This window comes from Limulus polyphemus, unplaced genomic scaffold (assembly GCF_000517525.1).
Source record: "Limulus polyphemus unplaced genomic scaffold, Limulus_polyphemus-2.1.2 Scaffold3453, whole genome shotgun sequence".
NCBI classification, from domain to species: Eukaryota; Metazoa; Arthropoda; class Merostomata; order Xiphosura; family Limulidae; genus Limulus; species Limulus polyphemus.
This window is the reverse complement of record NW_013669063.1, coordinates 53,650-75,810: the sequence shown is the minus strand read 5'-3', so window position 1 is coordinate 75,810 and position 22,161 is coordinate 53,650. Positions and strand designations below refer to the sequence as shown.

Here is a 22,161-nt window from a genome sequence, read left to right as displayed (position 1 = left end):
AACCGAAAACCAACTACTGTCGTAGACGAAGGTAGGTAAGGGGGGGGTAGGGCCGTACGCCGTCGAGGGGCGAAACTAGCTATATATATATATATATATATATATACATACACACACACATATATATATATTTTGTGTGTGCGTGTGTGTATTTAGCAGAGTGCTACGTCCAACACCTAGCAGCACCTGGAATTATACATCAGGTCCATGGTAGGAAGGGCATCACGCCATCTACACTGGCATTGTGTACTTTTCGAAGTACAGACCTCCATGGTCCACCACCCAAGTTGATAGAAACTTGTAATTAGCAAGGACTCCCATACCCCACTAGTAGAAGGAAGAAAATAATGCGTTGGAAAGTTCAGAGGACCAAAGCACTAGAGACAGTGCAATGGGTGACTGTAATACCCTCTTTTCAAAAGCAGAGCAATCACGTTGATGGAGTGTATCATTCAACATCTGGCAGCATCTGGAATTGTACATCAGGTATGAGATAGGATAAGCATCAAACATCATGGATCATCAGAGACTGGCAGTGATCCCTGTCAGCTTTACTCATGTTTGTCCATGAGTGTACAGTCCAGATTGCATGGTATACCACCTACGAGTAGTCCTGCAAATATCCCATCTAAACAGTGGGCATAATAAAACCTGGATATGTGTTATGACATTGTATTTTGAAAGCATAGAGAACATGTTGATGGAGTCAATAAACCAACACCTGGACAGAAGGAAAAGCCTCAACATCACAATCATCTAGTATGGTATATGATCACAGGTCGTATACAGGGCAGATTTAAGACTAAGTATACCTGACCAGGAAATGCTGCAGAGCGAGATCCAAACATGAGATAAAAGCAAAGAAAATGAACAGGGTATAGTTACCACCCACAGAGAAAATGTTATAGCACTGATGATGTCCTCCAAGGGAAGATGGAAATACACAGCCTGGGACATGGTAAGGTGATGGATCTGATGGGAAGAAAACATTACAAGGTCGACACTCATCAGCTAAAAGGGAAGAAAATGTCAGGCAAATTAAATGGCAAATCCAACCTGTATGGGTGAAGGGAGAAATGTCATGGGAGAGGTGAGGATGCCACAGAATAAACAAATGGACTCTGGAACCAAGAAAGAGAGAGCAGTACACGTCATATACCCTCAGAGATCCCAGACTATGCAAAGGAGGTGAGCAGGATCGAAATGGCCACAAAAGTGGGAAATGGAGGGAAGAGAAATGGGTGTGAAGGTAGAATTACCCTCTCAAACCACCAAAGTCTTGGGCATATAAGAATGATCAGGGAGAAGGATAACATGGGAACTATAAAACAAAATGCAGCAAACATCAATCAAACACATCAGAACAACAACATCTGCATGTCAATAAGAGCAGGAACAGGGACTTCAAGGAAATATCATATAATAAACAGAAAGACAAAGGTTCAAATGGAGGATGAGGAAGAGCATGGAGAACCACATTGAGGTGTCAATCAGGAATCGAAGCAGGGTGGCGAGGATGGGAAAAGATGAAGGAAAGAAACAACATGGATAAGATTGGCAACTGGAAAACACAAGCAAATTTGGAGAGAATAGTACGACTAGAGGACACATAGGCAATAAAATTTTCCTTATCTGAAAATGCATTTCTGATAAATACTCACCTCTTCACACAAAGTAGCTTGATTCTTTCATGTATCTGTCTAAGAGATTTACATGCCACTAGCCTTAAGCTGCCTCCCACCTTAAAATCACATATTTAACATGAACTGTTCTAATGTGCAATGTCATCATCATGTGATGACAGACTCCTACCAATAGGAGGATGACTCAACCTCCTTGCACAGTGGCTTTCCTTAAGCAATTGCATTTGAATTAACTTCATTCCTAGCTGAGGGAAGAAAAATTGCACCAGAAGTGGGGAGGAAGGGTGGGAAGGTTTGAGAGGTGAGTATCTATTGGAAATACATTTCCTACGCAGCCAAAGTTAGGAAGAGAAAACTGGTCAGGATAGAGAAGTAATTAAGTATGGTAAAATAGTGTGGGAAGCATCAATGGCATTTACCTAAATTTCATAAAATTTTAAAGGGACAAAATGGAGCTTAATCCCATCAAGGATGTCTCTTCTAGCTCCCAACTACAACTAACCTTTAATACTCATGTATTCATCCAATCTTTTCTTGAACTCAGTTAAACAACATCAAAACAACAACAACTACAGGTGAGAAGAAGGAAATGTGCCTTCCGAAAAAGCTGGGATAAGGAATGTGAAACCAATGACTTGAACAAATTACATGTACGAGCGTGTAAAACCACATTAAGCTCCCAGTCAAGCCTGGGATTCAGTGAATAAGGAAGGATGTGAACAAGGTGGAGAGAATAGGAGAAGAAAAAAAGAAGATAACAGGAAAGACAAAATGCTCAAGCCGCCTGATAATCAGAAATGATAGAAAATGACAATACAATGTTGAAAAACCATGTGATAGAGACTTAAAGGTGGGCCACATTAGGATAGCCTGGAAGGAGTGGCAGATGGATGAACATCGAGAAACCCACCACTTCTGTTGATAGACGGACAAAGTTGAAGGATGACAGGAATGGGATAAAATGAAAGGCTACACAGTCAGAAAGGACAGCCCTGCAGGCAATGGACTAAACAAATCCCACATGTGAAGATGGATGGATGACACTCGTGGGTGAAAGAGAGACATAGGGTTGTAGAGTGAGAGAGTGGGAACAGGACAGAAGATAAGCAGGCCTGGATGCCAACTGATGAGGCAGAAGAAACCAGGATTGTGCTGACCAAAGAAGTGCCACCAACATGGAACAACTGTGATCAACCAAAGACCCAGGAAGAAACAACTTTGCATTTGGAATCACAAGGAGACAGTAGATCCTCTTCCATGAACAATATACTAAACCCATGTTGATAAAAAGAATGGCCACGGTCCACTCATACAGACAGCCAAGCATCAAATCTGAACCGGCAGTACGAATAGGCTCCCACGTAGGTTGGTGCCATTCCAACCAACATTTGGAAAAAACATCTATGGACCTGTGTAGGAGGGCCCCCAACTTAGCCCTCTTCTCCAAGATAGGAGGAATTTACTCTAACTCTTTGGAAGAAAAGCTTCTGTCCACCACCCAGTGACTGGAAAATGGGTGTGGTAAGGACTCCCTAGCTCCATTAGTAGAATCTGGGGGTTAATGTGCATTGGGGAGTTTTGAGGAACAGTGCACTGGAAAAAAATTGATCCCAATTTATTCAATCTAATGATTGGTAAGAAAGGGCAGAATTCCCTTATGCTTTACTCAGGATAGTCCATTGATTGATAAAAGCATACCTGCCTGGGCAATACTCGCCAAAGAGTGGGATCCTGTGAAAATGAGGTAAGGGACCCTGAAAGGTAGCAATGAAAATACTCACCCCTTTGTATAATCTAGCAGAAATGGTTAACGTGGCTAACAACCTATATGAAGATACTGCCAGATCATGCAAATAATGTGAGATTAAAGTATTGGGGGAGGTCCACATACCAGTCTACACAGTTTCCTCCACTGGGCAATTCAACTGGTCTACTAAGGACAAAGAAATGTGACAAATCTGGTTAGACATGACTTGCAGAAAATTCCTCATCTTCAAAGTGAGCGCAAAAAAAAAGTTGTTGTCTAGCATCTCTAAAGGCATTAGTGCAGGTAACAAAATCTTTAAGACCCTCACTGAACAGGATCACATTCAAAATCTGATCAGACACAGAAATGAGAAATGGTGATCCGATAAATTGGTGAAAAGGATTTATCCCCTTCCCTGTCTGACAGTGCCTTGGGTAAGAAGAACTGGTTTGAGGACATAGATAGAATGAGAAAGTGGTGTGTGGACAAACAACACAAATCACTCCAACTGACAATGTCTGTAGGTTAGCAGCCATGAAAAATAAACCTTCAGGTAAAAGGGATACATGGCATATAAGAACAAGGTCACAAACAGGTGTTGAGAAAGAGCATATAATGTAACCTTAATACAACTGTTAGGTAACTGGAAGGGCCATTTGGGACCAAGGACCCAAAATGACTTCAAAAATCTGGAGAGTACTGGGGCCTCAAAGAATATTTAGTAGCAAGAATTGAACAATAGTCGATAAAGATCCTTTAAACAGTGATTGTGGAAGATACAAAAAATCCCACCATAGAGCCAGGTCAAAAAACAAGTTATGGTTGGTATTTCTGATCGAAGCGAGTTCAACATCTTCTCAATACACCACTGCTGATATGCATGTCATTTCCAGTGATAAATGTTCATCTCAGAACTAAGCAAAAACTGAGACAGATACATGGCAACCTTAGAAATTAAACCCTGCATAACCCCTATGTCCGAAGCATGATCTTCTGGATAGCTGAGTGTACCATATCAGATCATGGCTGCTTTCACAGATCTAGCCTAAGAAGAAGTGGAAAAGGTGGATACTCCAAAAGCAACTACAGAAGCAGAAACCAGGATGTAATTACCAATCTGGTGCTATCAACAGGATCCGACAATGGGTTGAAACAAATCATACTTAGTACCCTGTGTGACATATGAATTGGAGAGAAGGTCTAAATTTGTAATACCATTTTGTCCTGATGAAATGGAATGCATTCATTGCCAAAACCCAAAGACGAGCCACTGGAGACCAAATTGCTAGTAGTTGGGTGATCCAATGAGAGGCTAACCCACTAATAAGAGTTGCAAAACAAGAGTCAAACCCAAAGAACATTGCAATGCAGCATCTATTCTGTTGGGTGAATCTCTTTGGATTGAAACAGGCATCATAGCAAGCTAGTAAGGTGATATGATAGGAAAGGTCCCAAGAAAGGAGGTCCAAGATTTGAAAACAATGAGCCATGGAAAAAGTGCCTCATCAATGAGAAAGACAAAACAATATCACAGAATTGTCAGAGTGAAGCCTGACAATTTTCCTCTGAATAAGCTCAGATCATGAGGCATTGCTTTTTGAAGAGCAAGAAGGACTAAAACATTGTGTAGGGAAGCCTTGTCGTCCAAGTCTAGACCCTGGAATTCTTGACTGTTGGTATATGTACCCCATCCCTGAAGTAAGGCATTAGTGAAGAGATAGGACTCTTAACGAGGTGGTGGTAGAGGAACCCATGTCTTAATAGTGTCCTAACTTAACAACCTCTTGAGATCAAAGAATGATTCCAACTAAGGAAACTGGGGAATCCAATGAATCACTTTTTATGATCCCTTGGTCGCACAAAAACCATTAAAAGAATCTCTTGTGCTCTCATCTCAAAGGCATGAGGGATTTAAGTGATGCCCATATTCACAGAAGAGAAAGAACCATACGTATAGTGCGAAAAGGAGAGGTGAGGAAGCGTCAGATTTCTTATTCTACAGCATTGAGTTGGATAGGAGTCAGCTGAGATGAAAAATATTAAATACCCAGACTGTTGACATATTGAATTCGAGAAAAGATAGATGTTTCAGCCCTAAGAATGAAGCCTGCCTTGGTGGTTTCTGAAAGTAGAATCAGGATGTGGTGTTCTGACAATTGACAAGATATTGCCAGCAGTAACCAGTCATCTATGGAATGGTGTGTGCACAGAACAATGGATGGAAGTAACAAGAAAAAACTTGTAGGATATGGCAGAGCCCATGTGAAACTGAAGAGAGTCAAAAAGTAAAAACCTAGAACTGCAGTACCTTGTGCACACAAAAATGTTAATAGTGGTGGGGCATAACCACTATGACAATGTGCAAATAGAAGCTGACTACAACAAACTTGGACATTCACAATCCCAGTAAAAATTGTCAACTCAGATTGAAGAATGAGAAACTTGAGAATCTAGACATTGATATATACGAGAAAGATCAAAGACCGTACACTAATCTCCTGTCTTCTGAGGCCCAGCAACTGATGGGAATAAAACCTCTGAAGAACCTCCCAAAAACCAACCAAACTCTTATAGTCCTAGAACTAAGTTCCAAATCCTAAGGATCTATGGGAGATGGAAACACTACAGGTCAGGTAGATAATAGTAGTGAAGATGTGAACTGAATGACTAATTCTGACTCAAGTACCTGTAGTACTCCTGGATCTGTGGTTATAGTTACCTCTCATCCAGAAATTCTCAGCACCAAGCCCCCAGAGACCCTGGAGGTATACAATAATCACTGACGTTACTGGCAGCAATCCAAACAAGCAGCAGAACCCTTGGATATAGACAGAATCTATTATGGGTACCAATGTACTGAAAGGCTGATATCGGTGATCAGGATCCACGAATAGTGGCAGAACTATGGCTCCCTGTAGGAGCTGATGAAATTCAAGACTCCAACGATATCAGGGATGAATACAGAAGCTGACAATTGAACCAATGTGCATGCTAACAGTGGATCAGCTCATCATCAATGAAGTTGGTGATCCTGAGAGTTTTCCAACAAAGTGAAGTGAAAGGAAAACAAAATGTTGGATTTTAGAGTAGTAGGTCCATAGCTTAACCATGTCCCATCTGGGAAAATTGACATATTCAGGTTAACTACAATCTCTGCCTTAAAACCCCAAAATTTGAAGAGCAGATGCATTATTTGAGGGTTGGAAAATGCTTGCACCTAGCAGTGGTAGGTTAAATCATGAAGACCCAACAACTTTGTTGGATAATGCATAACTGTCCCTTCACTTAACTGATAAGTAAACCTCCCAGTATGAACCACAATATCCATGGATGGAGAGAAAACAAAAAATTTGCTCCCAGACCTTTCATCCATCAAGTAAGGTGCAGGCTCAAAAGCAACCAGGGAAAGGCAAAAAACATCACACTCTCAATGAAACAACAGAAGAAAACAAATCAAAGGCAGCTTCTAACAAAGTGACCTCCTTTTTTTGTTTATTTAAAGACTGTGTTGATTACCATTGATTGGAACAACATTTTGTCAGGTCAATTTCTTTTGTTAGAGCAAAGCAACATTGGGCCATCTGCAGTGTCCACCATAGGGAATCGAACTCTGGACCCCAGCACAATGAGTCCACAGGGAGACAGAAAAGCCAACAGACTAAAAGAAAGCACAGGAAAGAGCAAATCTACATTCTCTTCAGAATGTTGAGGACTGCCCTCAATTGCAGCCTCAGAGTCCCCCGGAGGAACACCATAGAACGAAATATATGTCTCCATCTCACTACGAATGAGATCACTGACAATCTCAACCATAAATGACCCCCACCTGATTGTTGTGAGATGCTAGATATCAGAGGTGGGATAGGAGAGACCTGATTTTCCTCCATGCCAGAAATAATAATCCAGGAATTCATACTGTAAATAAGCTTGGTAATCGGAATAAAAAAAAATTTTAATTATTATTGTTATTAAAAAAATCAACATGATAACATAGACAACATTCAAAGTATCTCCAAATGATTGTAAAACTGGGAAACCCGTCAGTGACGCTTTGTCGAGAAAAAGTGATAACTAGGATAGAGGGTACATTGACATAGGTGGAGAGTGTCACAAGATAAATATCACCAATGGCAATTAAGTGGGGTATTTTTTAAAAGACTGGAGCAAGTGAGAAAAAATCAGACCAATGCTTAGATTGGCAAAGGAAAAAAACTCTGACAGTCAAGTAATAACTATAAGTCTGAGCGGAGTTATGTTTTGGAAGAAGCCCTTTATGCGGAACCAAAGGTTGACAAAAACCAATTGTGAGATGACAGGTTGATAACCAGAAGTTAATCTCTAGTCTTCTTGAGATCCAAAAAGAGATGTAAGCAACAATCTGGAGTAGGGGTAAATACTCTCTCGATGGCATTCTTGGACAAGAGATCTGAGACCACATCCTCAAAACTCTGAAGGTAAATGGGGTGGGTGGGAAGAAGAAAATAAACTGGGAAAGGGGAGGAGGAGAAAAAGTGAAGAGATAGGCTGTGGGTGAAAACCTGAAGAACCCATCAGTTGGCCAAAAATGGTAACCAAAGGCTGGTGAAGAGAGACAGACAGTCTCCCACACTGCCAGATCCAATAGAGTAGTCACCAACAAATCTAATGTTAGGAAGTGGGAGAACGGAAAGGAGAAGGCCAGGAAGGGGAGACATGGATTCAGCAAGCCTATGAGTAGAAACAGAAGGGCAAGATTGAGAAAAGAAAGAAACTAAAGTAGACAATGAGGACTGATGCCAGACTGCCTAGGTCAAGGACTCCAGTGAGTCAGGAACACCCCTGAAGACCTTAAAGTGAAGAAACGAAGCCTGACAAAGATAATAGAGATAAGCACGAGGAAGACATATATTATCATTCAGTCCCAACAGCATAGGCACCATATAAGGAGAGACAGAGCAGAAGCAGAAGTATGGACCAATGTTGTGAAAAGAAGAGAACAAACCTCCCCAGTAAAACCCTCTGGAGAGCAATGAAGTACAACAAAAATTAGGGGAAATAACAAGAGTTAATACAGGAATGTAGTAAGAGAGACAAAGGTGTGAAAATTGGGCACTAGAAAGAGAAATATAAGTTAAGGGTCCATCCTAAGCAGGTAAAGAGATCCCAAGGACTGGGAATTGGAGAACAGAAATGTAGATTGTCTGTAAGCCAGGAAAAAAAAAAGAGTCAAGAAGACAAGGAGGAGCATAAGGTATGTTAGTACAGGTGTGCAGTTGATCAAGACACAAGTCTGCATGTACTCCAACATCAGACAAAAGAGGGAAGACAAAGTAATCTTGAGTATGGGTTTCATTTTGTAAAGCATGGGAGGAATTGAAAGATACAGGGGAAAGAGAAAGAAAGAACACACCAGTGAAATCATGTCAAGAAAGAGATTAAAAGAGTGAGGATTTTCCTCCAGAAATAAAGCTGTGCATAGCGCAAACCCTGATGGTTAGATAGACAAAAGATAGACAGTCAAAACTGTCATTCTGGTCATGTTCAAATTGTGGAGAAGAAATGACGGCTAAATGGACAGGTGTAGGAAGCCCAGTGTACATGAAGGAACTCACAACATAATGAATAATAGCTGTCTCATCTTCCACAAACCACAAGCCTCTAGTAGCCAAAGGTCTTGTGTAAGTAAAACTGTCACCGTCATAGGACAAAGTGGAAGTTAAAATCACTTGAGAATTCATAATGATGGATAATCATTAAATGTTTTTTCTTTCTAAGTAACACTAAAGAAACCATGCTGGTTATAAGAAACACAAACACTAAACCAAGTAAACCTGAACAAAACTTAACTCGGTTATAAACTATCACGAATCTCAAGTAACTGATTAACAATTCTGAAATGTGTCCTTTCTAGACAATGTCAAGGAAGTAATAAATGTAAGGGAGGTAAAGGGAAGGATTGATATATATTTGGATAGTAAAGACTGGCTTTGAGTTTTTGTTTCAATAGTTAGTGGATAGGTCTCTTGTTGTTCTTAAATGTTATAAAAAAGGGCATGTTTGTAATAAAAAGTCATTAATTTCTTCATTTGCTGAACACACTATCAAAACAGGTCATTTGATAAGTTGGCATAAAACAAAAATCTTACATCAACCTAATACTGATACTAAATTAAATATTGGTTTATAAAGCTCCTCTTGCTTGATATGTGTCACTCCTTGATGACAATAGAGAAAACTACTGAAACAAATAGTCACTTTTAATATTGACTGTCAGCCAAATAAAGTTTTATTATGCATTTTTAAACAATGTTTTTACTTTTGGAATTTAATGCAAAATATATTCTTACAAATTTGCAAGGTCATCATTTTTTGGTCCAAGCCATTTCATCTCCGTAAACAGCTCTGGTTTGTCACTTTTTCCAATGCAAGTTATCACGTAACTTTTCTCAGCAGGCCTATTGTGTGTTTTTCCTTCTGGATTTATCTCCAATGTAGCTCTATGTACTTCTTGTGCTAAACATCCTGAAAAATTAAAAAGATTTCAAGTACAATTCATCTAACTGAAGGAAAGCAGGGTAAAAGTATACTTTCATTATAAAATTCATCATTTTTTGACAAGAGATTTTTGAGAATTTTGGCAAACAACATTATGCTGTATAGTTTACAAGGTAATTTTGGTCCATGTAATAAGTAATATTTATGATTAAGTCTGAGTGATTACTTGAATTTGATAATCAATTATTAGTTGTGCTCATTAATGGTTTACATTCAACTAAGTGCTTATTGTCATGAGATGGCTACATAAGATACAGAAAACATAACACAAAGGTAGCCAATAATATCGCTTTGTGCTAAATACACATAATGGATATATCTTGATTACTCGAATACTTGGAGTAATCATAAATAGTAAAAGTTGTGAAAACAAATTTCAAATTTCCTATTAGTTGAGTATTTTCCTAACAATCAATTCAATCATAAGGAGATTATTATCTGTAGCCAGCTTGTTGTGAACTGTTTTAATATCATAATTTAATGTTTTGTGTTGTTTGTTTTTTTTTGTAAAGGAGTTTTGACATGATGAACATGTAGTGATGATGTCCAACACAAACATTTCTTTAATGTCTAGATTCGGTGTGACATGCACATGATGTCTTGAATGTTCAAGACACTTTGGGAAGGGAAAATATGTAATAATATAAAAACACCAGAGTTATTTTTAATTAAGTCAACTGATTAGTTATTCAGCTAGTTAGCGAGTCTACTGCCATGTTATTAATGAACTGCTGAGCTAGCAAGTGTGTTAGTCAGCAACTTTTCAGTTTGCATCAGAAATATGAGAGAAAATTTAACAAGTGACTGTGTAGTTGTACTTGTGAGTTAAGTGGACTGAACTTGGAATTAATTTTACTGAATAATAAAAAAGAACCCACCCAACAATAAAAACAATTGCAACATTGAAAAATTACAGTTGAGCTATTGTATAAAAGAAATCATTTCAAAATGAGAAATTTTATCTGGGAAAATATCTTCCAGATAAACTCACTTATCTAGTTGATATATATAAGGAATGATTAAAATGCTTGAAGTTGCAAGAGGATTCAACTTTTATCAAATATTTGTTGTTTTTTTGCTAAGCTGAAACAAAAAGTACAGTCTAGGTCAAAATAACACAATGTAACCTTTGGATAAAAATGGACCATTTTATCCTTCAAAACTGTCCTTGCATATTGCCATTCAATAAAGGTAAAGATTTAAACACATCATATATTTTTCACAAAATCATAAATATTTGTTGAACTCCCTGTTTAAAAATGGCCTCAACTACTTCCAACAGAACTTATTAAATAAATCAATTACCCTAGAAAATGAGTATATATCTTACTAATGGTATAATCATTTGGACTATTATTCTCATCTTTATTATATGTATTACTATCTTCACAGCGTTTTGACCAGTGAACTTTCTAGCCATCCTCTGGTGTTACATCAGACATTTGTTGTATGTATCATAATCAGAAAGCTATTTGTGGAATTACAGGATTCGAACCCCCCGACTCTGTGATACCGAATACAGGCACTCTTAACCACTTTGCTGTCAGGAGGACACTTCAAAACCTTTCTGTTCCAGGTATCATCCTAGTAGTCCTTTTCAAAGAATTGAATGTCCTTCCTAACTCTTTGATTATCATCTGGGTCCATTGGGCCCAAAATTCAGGTTTGTCAAGCTGTTATGTAAGCATTATATTCTGCAGAAGCTTCAAACTATGCAACCTTACTAACCTTAGAAATGTACTTGAATTTTACAATTCTAGAATTACTGTGATTTTAATAAAAATGAAAAGTAATTCCATACACAGTATGGGTCCAATGGACCCAAAAACTTATAGAAATAAATGTTACAAGTTTTCCATTATGTATTTGTGCTCTATATCTGTTTGCACTATTCATAACTATTATATATGTATATCATTTATCATTTATATTATTATTTGAATATATACTATTTATAAATTTATTGAAAATTTGTATGCAAAATTTATGACGTCTTACATCATCTTTCCAAAGATAAAGTACCATGCAAATGGTACTGTTTATTGCATCATCTTCTGTTACTCAACCTATAAAAAGATGAGGCCAGTCTTCTCCTTGAACATTCTAGACACAAGTACTATTGCTTACACTTATACCTTGTCATCGCTGAACATCCTCTGCAAAATTATATTTTAGTAATAAAGAAGAGGACTTGCCTTAAAATGTCATGAAGATGTATTACAAATGAGAAAATACAAGTATTTTTAGAGAAAGAGAATAATGAAAGTGCTGAAGAAAAAAAACAGATGACAGTATGTCTGATGATGATGGTAAAATAGACAATATAAGTGATATTTATCATTCTAACATGTCAGATACTGATGTAGATATTGAAATAGACAACAGTGGTCATGCAGAAGTTAAGCAATTTGTCTCTAAAAACAAATGAGGTCTAGATATCTGAGCCTCCAAGCCAAGGAGCAGCAACAGAGATAGAAATAATGAAATAAAATTACATTCACTCAAGGAAAACCCTCAAGATGATTACATTCCCTCATGTAAAGTTGCATTTCCTCACAAATTGTTTTTTTTATCTAATCCATGCATTACGTTTACTTTGATTCGTCATAACTAAAGGAATACAGATGGACCATGCATTCCCAATCAGGAAAGCCAACTAAAAACATTAAATTCCTCGGGAATGTGGCAATGTAATATTTTGGTCCCTGAAGAAGAGTACAACTCTAACATTTTGCAACAAGTCCATCTCGCTATACCAACAGAGAGTGTGACTCCTTTGTTACTTATTTATGCTCTTCATCCAACCACACCTATTCAAGGTTATTCACAAATGGACAATTGCTAAAGGCCAAGGTGTGTACCAAAACAGATGGAAGCAACAGGCAATTCAGTTGACCAATTTTCAACCAAGTTATTATCAGATTTCAGCAAATTTTCCGTTTTACACTTTTATGATACAGCAACAAGAAGGCGGCAGAGAAGTGCAGATAAATTACTACCTATTCATAACTTTTTTTTGAAACTTAGAATCAACATTTACAAGATACCAACATCCCTAAAGCATGCATGACCATAGATGAGTAATTAGTAACTTTTCAGGGATGCTGTCCATTCTGACAGTACATACCATCACAATCAGGAAAATATAAAATCAAGAGTTAAGTAATATTCAATAATGAGATATCCTAAGTTTGGAAAATTCAGATATATATAGGAAAACATAGAGAGCAAAGAAGGGAGTTCAATTAAGGTGAGAGTTGTTATGGACGTGGTCAGAAAAACTGAAAATATACCCAGAAACATCATTTGTGACAATTGTTTTAAGAGCTTGTCAATGGTGTGGCATTTACTTGCCAAATGGTTGACAATTGTGGGGAAAATTAGAAAAAGCAAAGTCAGGCTTCCATCTGAGTTTAAAAACTTGAAAGAAAAACATCCACAACAACTATTTTTAGATTCCAAGCTGACTCAATGTTTGCATCATATTGTCCCAAAAGAGGGAGAACCGCACTCTCAACCAATGACTGACAACAACTCGGACAAAAAGAAAAAAAAGGAAAACAGAGGCCATTTTGTTTTACAACAACACTAAAGGTGGCATGGAAACACTTAACATGATGGAGCAGTGCTACAGTTCCAACAGAATGATTTGAAGATGGCCTATGGTTATCTTCTACAATATAATTGAAGTTAGTGCAGTAAATATTTTTATAATGTGGTGGAAGTTGAACTCCCAACATCTTCAAGAAAAAGTGAATTAGTGCCAACATTTTCTCATTCAACTTGGAAAAAGAGTTTCTGAATTAAAACATCAACAAGACAATCCAGAAAATCCCATCCAACTTGCAAATAATGATGAAGAAACAGCCAGGAAAACTGGATGATGCTCAATTTGTTGATACAAAAAAAACCCACAAAACACATGCTAGTTTTGGAATCAATGTTTGTAATGAACATTGAAAAGTAGCATGCAGACAATGCAAATGAACTTTGAAAAAACTACCACAATTTGTTTCTATGTATCATGCTTTATAAAAATTAGGAAATGTATATTTATTTTAAATATTCACCTTAATTGAAATATATACAATACTATTGTCCCATAATAATAATTTTTATATCTTTTAAACTTTTGTACGTGTTAATATCTGATGTCTTTTTTTTTCGTGGTAATCCTAGGATTAAAGTAAGAAGACCAAGACTGAACACAATACTCCTAATGTGACCTAATCAGTGACCCATATAATGAAATTATAACTTTTTATATAACCAATCCAACAGTTAATTTTATCCTTCTTTCCTACAGAGAATAAGAAATCCTAAGCTGTACCATAAGACAACCCTTCCATCAAGTGAAACTTAACTAGTGATTTTTATATACACTTTTGACTATTAATCAATATGTCTAAAAATACACCCTAAAATTTTATTAGTTTACTACTAGCCATACAGCATTTCTTTGATGGTTTTAAATTATTTTATCCACCATCATGCCAAGACTCTTTCCTTCAGCCATGCTAACGAGTTTATATTAAACATGTACTCCAAATTATAACCCAAATGCACTACTTTGCACTTAATACAATTAAAGGTAATTTGCAAGATATCTGTCCCACTTACCAATTTACCCATCATTACATAATACCTTGACATCCTCAATACATTAAGAAATACTCAGTAATTTAGTTATTAGCAAACTTAACTAATTTATTACTTATGCTCCTACAAATATCAATAATGTAAGAAAAACCAAAGGCCCGATCACTAGCCTCTGACATTACTCCACTAGCAACAAATGTCCAGTTTTACTTGACCCCATTAATAACAACCTTTTGCCTACTTCAATCCAACCACCTTACAATCTAATCAACAAATCTTTCCCCCCAACTCCTATTGAAGTGCTTTTCTTGTCAAATCCTTTATGTGCCACCGCCAGACATGTTGTCTAAAGATTTGTGAAAATCTTAGTGTATCTTTCCCATCATCAAAATAACCAGTAATTGCCTCAAGTACAGCTGGGCAATTTGTGGTACTTGGTAATTGATTTATTGAAGCCCTTCATTAATCAATTAATATAGTGCTCCTCAAACCATGAAAAGTAGAAGAAAAGAATTGGCAACAGGTGCTACTAGCCAGTTGTCTTTCCTCTAGTCAGTAGTTTAACAACAAAAAAAGAAAAAAATTGGTTTTACAGCTACTACTAGCCAGTGGCCTTCCTTCTGATCAGCAGTTAACAACAACAACAAAAAACACCACAGTTGGTTACAGGTGTTGTCAGCCAGCTGTCTTCCATCTAGTCAGCAGTTCAAAATTAGTGACAGTGTCAGATAGCCCTAACAGCCTTGCAATAACAAATGCAGGGCAATCAAATCTGGTGGCAATATTTGATTACTTGGGTAGTTAGAATAATTGAAAATAGTAATAACTGGAAACACTAATTTCAATTTGTTGATTGTTTTTGTGATATTTGAAACAATTGGAATTTTGATTAATCTTTTTTTTGCAATAATCAAAAGCACTAAATTGATTAATTTATTACTTTATGTAACATTAACTGATGTATCTGATGCTCACACATAATAATAGATTATACTGATTAAATCACCCAGTTCTAGCTCTAATATTTCTTTATTTTTCTATGGAAATCAGCATTGTTGGTCAAATTTTGTGCATTCTTAAATGTGTTTTGAAAAAAAAAAATTTTTAACAATGAAAAACGTATACATTTAACTGACACCTAATGTAAGCCTATGGCTAAAACAAGTAAAGGTTCTTTCAAATCTTTTATTTGTGAAGTTTTTTAATGGAATGAAGTCTTTTACCTTAATACAAAAATACGAAAAGTTATTTGAAAAGGTCATAACGTGGCTTAAGATGAACGCCATTTCATTTAAATTAAGTATTTTTTTATGTCAACTGTAAATCAGAAAAAGATACTAAATATAATGAATTTATCTGAATATAATGTGCACTCAATTTTGAAAGGTTAAACTGAAGAAAATTAGATTTTTACACATCAGTTGAACAAAGTGTATTGAATAGTTTCTAAATACAGTAAACAGCTATTGATGCATTAAACATTTTTGTAAATCTTTCATTGACATTTTTTTTACATTTAAATTTTACAAGATTTATTGAAAAGTTTACATCTGGTAATACACTAAGCTAATCATTCATCTTCACATAAATCTCCATCATCGCTAGAATTGTTGCTACTGAAGCAATTGGATTAATAAACATTTTTATACAATTGCTTCAATAATTAAGAAAAAATTTAAAAAAATTTGCATAATAGAAGAGTCTGGGTGTGGCAAGCGTATATGAAGAAATGGCGTGGGAGAGATCACCTACATTGCAAAATAACAACAATAACTAGGTGAAGTATAGTTAATTAGCAATGAGAATCAAGAGTTATAAAACGACGCCCAGCACATCTGCGAAGATGCTTAGAAAAAAAAACTCAGTAAGGGTTAGTCAGGAGTTTGACAATGACAAACTGATGATGCTACTCTAATAGTACAGAAAAGTTTATGTTAAAAGCGATAATCGGCACTTTGATGCAGGATTGATATTCTGAGAACCGTGTAGTGGTACAAGTGAGTCGGTGGCCAATTTACTCAGTATGATGGCAACCAATCTGCAAAGAATTTTTATTTTTGTTCATGGAAAGACAGATGAGTTGCAGAAATAAATCAATGAAGCGTCAGAACTAGTTGCGGGTGGCTTTTATACACCACTTGGAAACTCGTAAGAATACTGAGGGAATATCATTTAAAAACTCATGTTTGGAGCTGAAAGTTAGTTCTCTAGGAGTTCTCCAGGACCAGTTAGCAGTTGCTATCTCCAGGCTGAAATTTCTCCAAGTCAAGATGCTGAATACTTCCTTCTTACAACGAGGCCAGAACATCTCGTCAACTTTGATGTAAGTTAAAATTGATATTTCTCTCGATTTATCACTGTAGTTAAGGAACTAATAACTTTAAGTATGTCTGAGTATAATCCACATGGTGTATTGATTCAGAATTTGTTAAAGATAATGACTACTTTGATAAAAGTTGTTGACGAGTTAATTGGTGAAATAAATAAGTATTTGGATGTAAAGAGCTGTATGTTATAAGAAAAGAATTATTAATTTGATGTGTTTTTGTAGAATCTGAATCTCAAGGTCATTCTTTAGTCTAACAATAAATTTTCTCAAGTTAGTGACTTGTGTGCTCCATTTGCAACTGCATACCTCAAATTAATATAAATTTGGTGTGACTGGTGGTAAAGTTCAAGTTCTAATGACTAGTCTAAATGCCTTCCCATCACAACAGTCTTTGAGAATTTTTGGAGTAATTAATGACAGGTTAGTTAGAGTAAACAAAGGAGTAGAAGTAAGTAAGTTAGTTCAAGCAGTAGAACAAGTAGACAAGTTGTAAGTAAGTGGTTACGGCTACTGTTGGCATAGACACAACAACACTGTCAACAGAAGCATGCCCTATAGTCGATAGAAGGACTGATGCTAATTATGAAGCTTCGGCAGAGCAACCCACACAGTTAAGTCCATGCAGCACTATGCACTGAACCCTTTGACTGTGATCAACCTTTAAACCCTTTTCTGTGCATGTCATGAGAATTTACTGAGTTAAATTCAAAATTGAATGACAATAAGCCTATAGCACAGGGACCCTATAGATTGCTATAGAAGCACAGAGTAGAATTAAAAGAGTGTGTAAAAAAAGATGCTTGAACAAGGAGTAACAGAAAACAGTAGTAGTCTGTATGCATCTTCAGTTGTATTAGTTCCTAAATCAGATGGAAAATTAAGGTTCTGTGTGGATTTTAGGAAAGTGAACAGAGTAACAGTCAAAGGAATCTATCCATTACCTAGTACCCAAGAGACATTAGATAGGTTAGATAAGAGTAAGTATTTTTTATCTATGGATTTACAAAGTGGGTATTTGCAGGTAGAGATAAAAGAGGAAGATAAAGCTGAAACTGCTTTTGTGTTACCTTGAGTCAAATATCACTTTAATAAAATGCCTTTTGGCTTATGCAATGCCCCTTCAACATTCCAAAGATTAATGGATGTTGTATTATAAGGTTTGCAAAATTTGGAATGCTTTTGTTATTTGGATGATGTCATAGTGTTTGCTGCAAGTTTTGAAGAACACTTAGAAAGGTTAAGTCATGTATTTGATATGTTACAGAAAACAAACATAAAGCTTAAATCAAGTAAATGTCAGTTTTTGAAAAAAGAAGTAGAATATCTACATCATTTGGAAACTGCAGATGGTGTAAAACCTGACCCATAAAAGTTAGAAGTTTCTAGGAATTATCCATTTCCTAAAACAGTAAAAGACAATCGTGCACTCTTAGGATTTGTTGGATTTTATAGACGGTTTATCACACATTTTGCATTGCTGGCAAAACCTTAACCGCAATAAATAAAATTCCAGTGAACAGACAAAAGACAGGAGGCAATCGAGAAATTAAGAAATACTTTATTAAAAGGACCAATTCTAAGCTACCCTGATTTCATTAAAGAGTTTATCTTAAGCACAGATGTTTTGGTTTTAGCTATAGGTGCAGTATTATCCAAAGTAGATGAAAATGGAATAGAACATCCTATAGCATATCAGAGTAGAAAGTTAGGAAAAACTGAAATAAATTATTCAGTTATAGAACAGGAATACTTAGCTGTAATGCAAGAAATTAAAACTTTCTGTTGTTATCTGTATGGTAGGAAGTTCACTATCATTATATATCATGCATCGTTAAGGTGGTTAATGACATTAAATGACCCTTCCTCTAGGTTAGCAAGATGGTCATTATTGTTAGAGGATTATTATTTAAGTAATACATAGATTAGGTAGAAAGTATTCTAATGTTGATGCTCTCAGCAGAATTAGAGTAAGAAATGCAGAAATTGAAGAAAAACAGACAATTAACAAAGTAAAAGAGGTAAGATCTGAAAGTAAAGATGAGTTAGAAGTAACTTGGGACTTAGATCATATGATTAGTGAACAAAAGAAAGATGAAGTAATAAACACCCAACAAAATAGATTATTACAGGGAAAAGATACAAAATATGCATTAGATTCAGATATCTTCAGTAAAAGAACTGAGAATGACAGGTCATTGCAGATAGTTGTACCATAAAGTTGAAAAGTTAAAGTCATGAAAATATATCATGACATGCCATTCGCAGCACATCTAGCTTTTGCAAAAATATACAGTAGAATAAGTAAAAGATTCTATTGACTAGATATGAGGAAATATGTTAAAGATTATTGTGATTCATGCATAGAATATCAGAAATGAAAAACGAGCCCGCACTTAAGGAACGCTCCCTTTCTAAGAATGCCGAGTTTAATCATGCCTTTTGAGATAGTAGGTATAGACATATTAGACCCATTGCCTACATCCTATGCAGGAAACAAATATTTGTTAGTAGTCACAGACTACCTGACTAGATTTCCCGAGGCAATATGTTTACCTAATCAGAAAGCAGAAGCAATTGTCAAGGCACTTGTGAAAATATAATAGCTAGATATGCTATACCACAGTATTTACTGACAGATATGAGGCAATACTTCATATCTAAGTTAATGAAGAAAGTTTGTGAACTACTAGGTGTAAGAAAAATCAAAACTACAGCCTACCACCCAGCTGCTGATGGGTTAGTAGAAAGATTCAATAGAACTTTGTTAGACATGATCTCTCAATAGTGTGAGAAGGATAAAAAAAACTTGGGACAACCAGATCCCCTTGTTATTATTGGCATATAGAAGTGCTGAAAATGAGTCTACTCAGGAAAGTCATTCTTTCTATTACATGGTAGAGATGTTATGTTACCTGTGCAAGAAATACTAGACCCTAAAAGAATGAATTATGCAGTAGACTACGACTATAAAGCAGTTATTACAGAAAATGCAACTAACATTTGAGTTAGCAAATGAACATTTGACTAAAGCTGCTGAGCATAGAGAGAAGCAAGCAAATAAGAAGGCACAACTAGTGACATAAAGTTAGGGAACAAAGTATTGTTATACACCCCATTTGTAAAGAAAGGAAAAACTAAAAAGCTGGCAAGGTTATGGAAAGGTCCTTTTATAGTTCTTAAACAAACAATCCTAGTTAATTTTGAGATTCAAGAGATCTATGGAAAGGGTAAAAAACTAGTGCATGTTAACATGTTAAAGAAAGTAAAAGGTCATAAACCTTATCAATATGAATGTGTAGCTGACGAAACAAAAATACCTGACCCAGATAAGAACATAAATGAAGAAATTGATAAGTCAAGGGAATTTGACTTCTCTCTTTATGATGAAGAAATATTAGACAGAGATAGAAACTCTGGAGAGAAACTCCAGAGTTAGAGGATGAGAGTTTCATATTAGGTGATGAAATAGTAACAACAGAGGAAATCCCAGTTAGTAGCAGCAATAATGAGGTTGGTGCCCCAATAATTGATGATAATGTCTTAAGTACCCCAGTGATGAAACAAGCAGATATAGTGACCCATGACTATAACCTTAGATCATTCGGACCAATACCAATTCAACCAGAAGTGACCCCTACAACTAGGAGGAGATGAGTAATATTTGATCCTCAGATAGTTGTACATAAACCCAAGAGTGACATAAACACAGTTAATACTGTTTCTAGTAAGGACAGTGTAATAGAAGCTTTCAATAACATGATAAACTATTTACGAAGTTATAATTAAGTAGGACAAATTATATGTGTATATGGCTAATGTATGTTATATACGTTTTATTAAATATTTAATTACGAATATTAGTAGAAGATATATCTGTAGGTTTACCATGATCCTTGTGTTTCTGATAATATGACTCCTATCATCAGTTGTGACTGGACAAAATGTAAGCATTGTTGGAATAGAAAACAAAGTAGGTACAGTTTTTGTGGAAGAAGGAAATTTCATATTATCCTGAGATAAGTGGATAATTGTTGAAGACTTACCGTTTATTAGTCCGTTAATGAGAAGAATTAGTAATGTTCTAGAATTCACTTGATGTCAATACTCACATAGTTTCGATGCAGGAAGTTCAAAAATTATGACATTACATCTTATGAGATATCAGGGAACAGCTATCTCACAGTTAGTAAGAATCATACAGGAAGAATTAATCAAAAATTACAAAACCTTATTTGGGCGATATCATGATAATGTAAGTGATTTGTTATTAGAATTAAAGGACATTAAAGAGTGTGTTGATATCAGACCTAACTCAACAAAAATGTGATTTAATAAATGCAGGTGGAAATGTTTTGTAATTGGAACTGCTACCTCTGACGAGTTACGTGCATTAAATAAGAGGGTAGAGCAACAAAGATAGGTATCTAATGGAATGATTCACTTGATAGGTCAACAGGCGACTATAATGAACTCATTAAATTAGACAGTTGAATTTCATGATCCAGAGATTAGGAAAGTATTTGGTGCCCCAGTAAATATTACCAATGCATTGATACATACCAGAATAAGACAGACTGAGCTTAACAAAACAGGAATGGAAATGTTAGTTTTTAACAATAGGATTCAGAACACTTTACAACAACTATCTTTTACTGTAGGAAGTAGTAGAACAGAGTTAGCTAAGTTAGTACAAGCATTATATGTAGCTGCAGATAGAAAGTTGAGTTCATACTCTCCACTCCTGAGTAGATTAGAAACAGTGTTAGACGAAATTGAAAGGAGATTACCACACAATAACAATTTGTAATTCCCACCCATAGTGATCAGATTTACATGTATTATGCATGTCATGTAAAGACAGCTGCAGTAAAGGATACTTTAATGATATTTACAGATATACCCTTGAAGGCAACAGATAGGATGTTTAAACTGTATAGAATTGTACCCTTACCACTGGCATTAAACCATTCTTTGGCTTTAATCATAGAGAATGAAAAACTGTACATTCCCATTCAAGAATTTATTCAGTGACTATTGTAAGTTTTAACTATGTAATATTTGCAGGAATTAAAAATAGAATAGCTGAGTTGTGTGAAAAAAGAATAATTCTTCCTAAACCATTCTAATTTTGTAAGACAAGGACTCCATGGAGTTGGTTATTTAATATAAGGGATGAACTTACCTTATCAGTGGTATGCCCCAATTCATATGTACATCAATTTGATTATCAAACTAGAGTAGTTAACTCTTTCAACCCGGGCTTGGTCCGTGGGACCAACCTCGTAACCATTTTGTGCTTGTTATAGTTT

General features: G+C 35.9%; 1 protein-coding gene across 2 annotated transcripts in view; it reads right to left on the bottom strand.

Annotated features, from left to right (window-relative positions):
- The window catches only part of LOC106469375 (fasciclin-2-like), a 78,428-nt gene that overhangs the window by 48,502 nt on the left and 7,765 nt on the right, over positions 1-22,161 (bottom strand). For both annotated transcript variants that reach the window (XM_013929867.2, XM_022397879.1), the window contains exon 2: positions 9,717-9,891. In XM_013929867.2, the coding sequence (XP_013785321.1) occupies positions 9,717-9,891 (175 nt within the window). The remainder of the gene's footprint in view (positions 1-9,716; positions 9,892-22,161) is intronic.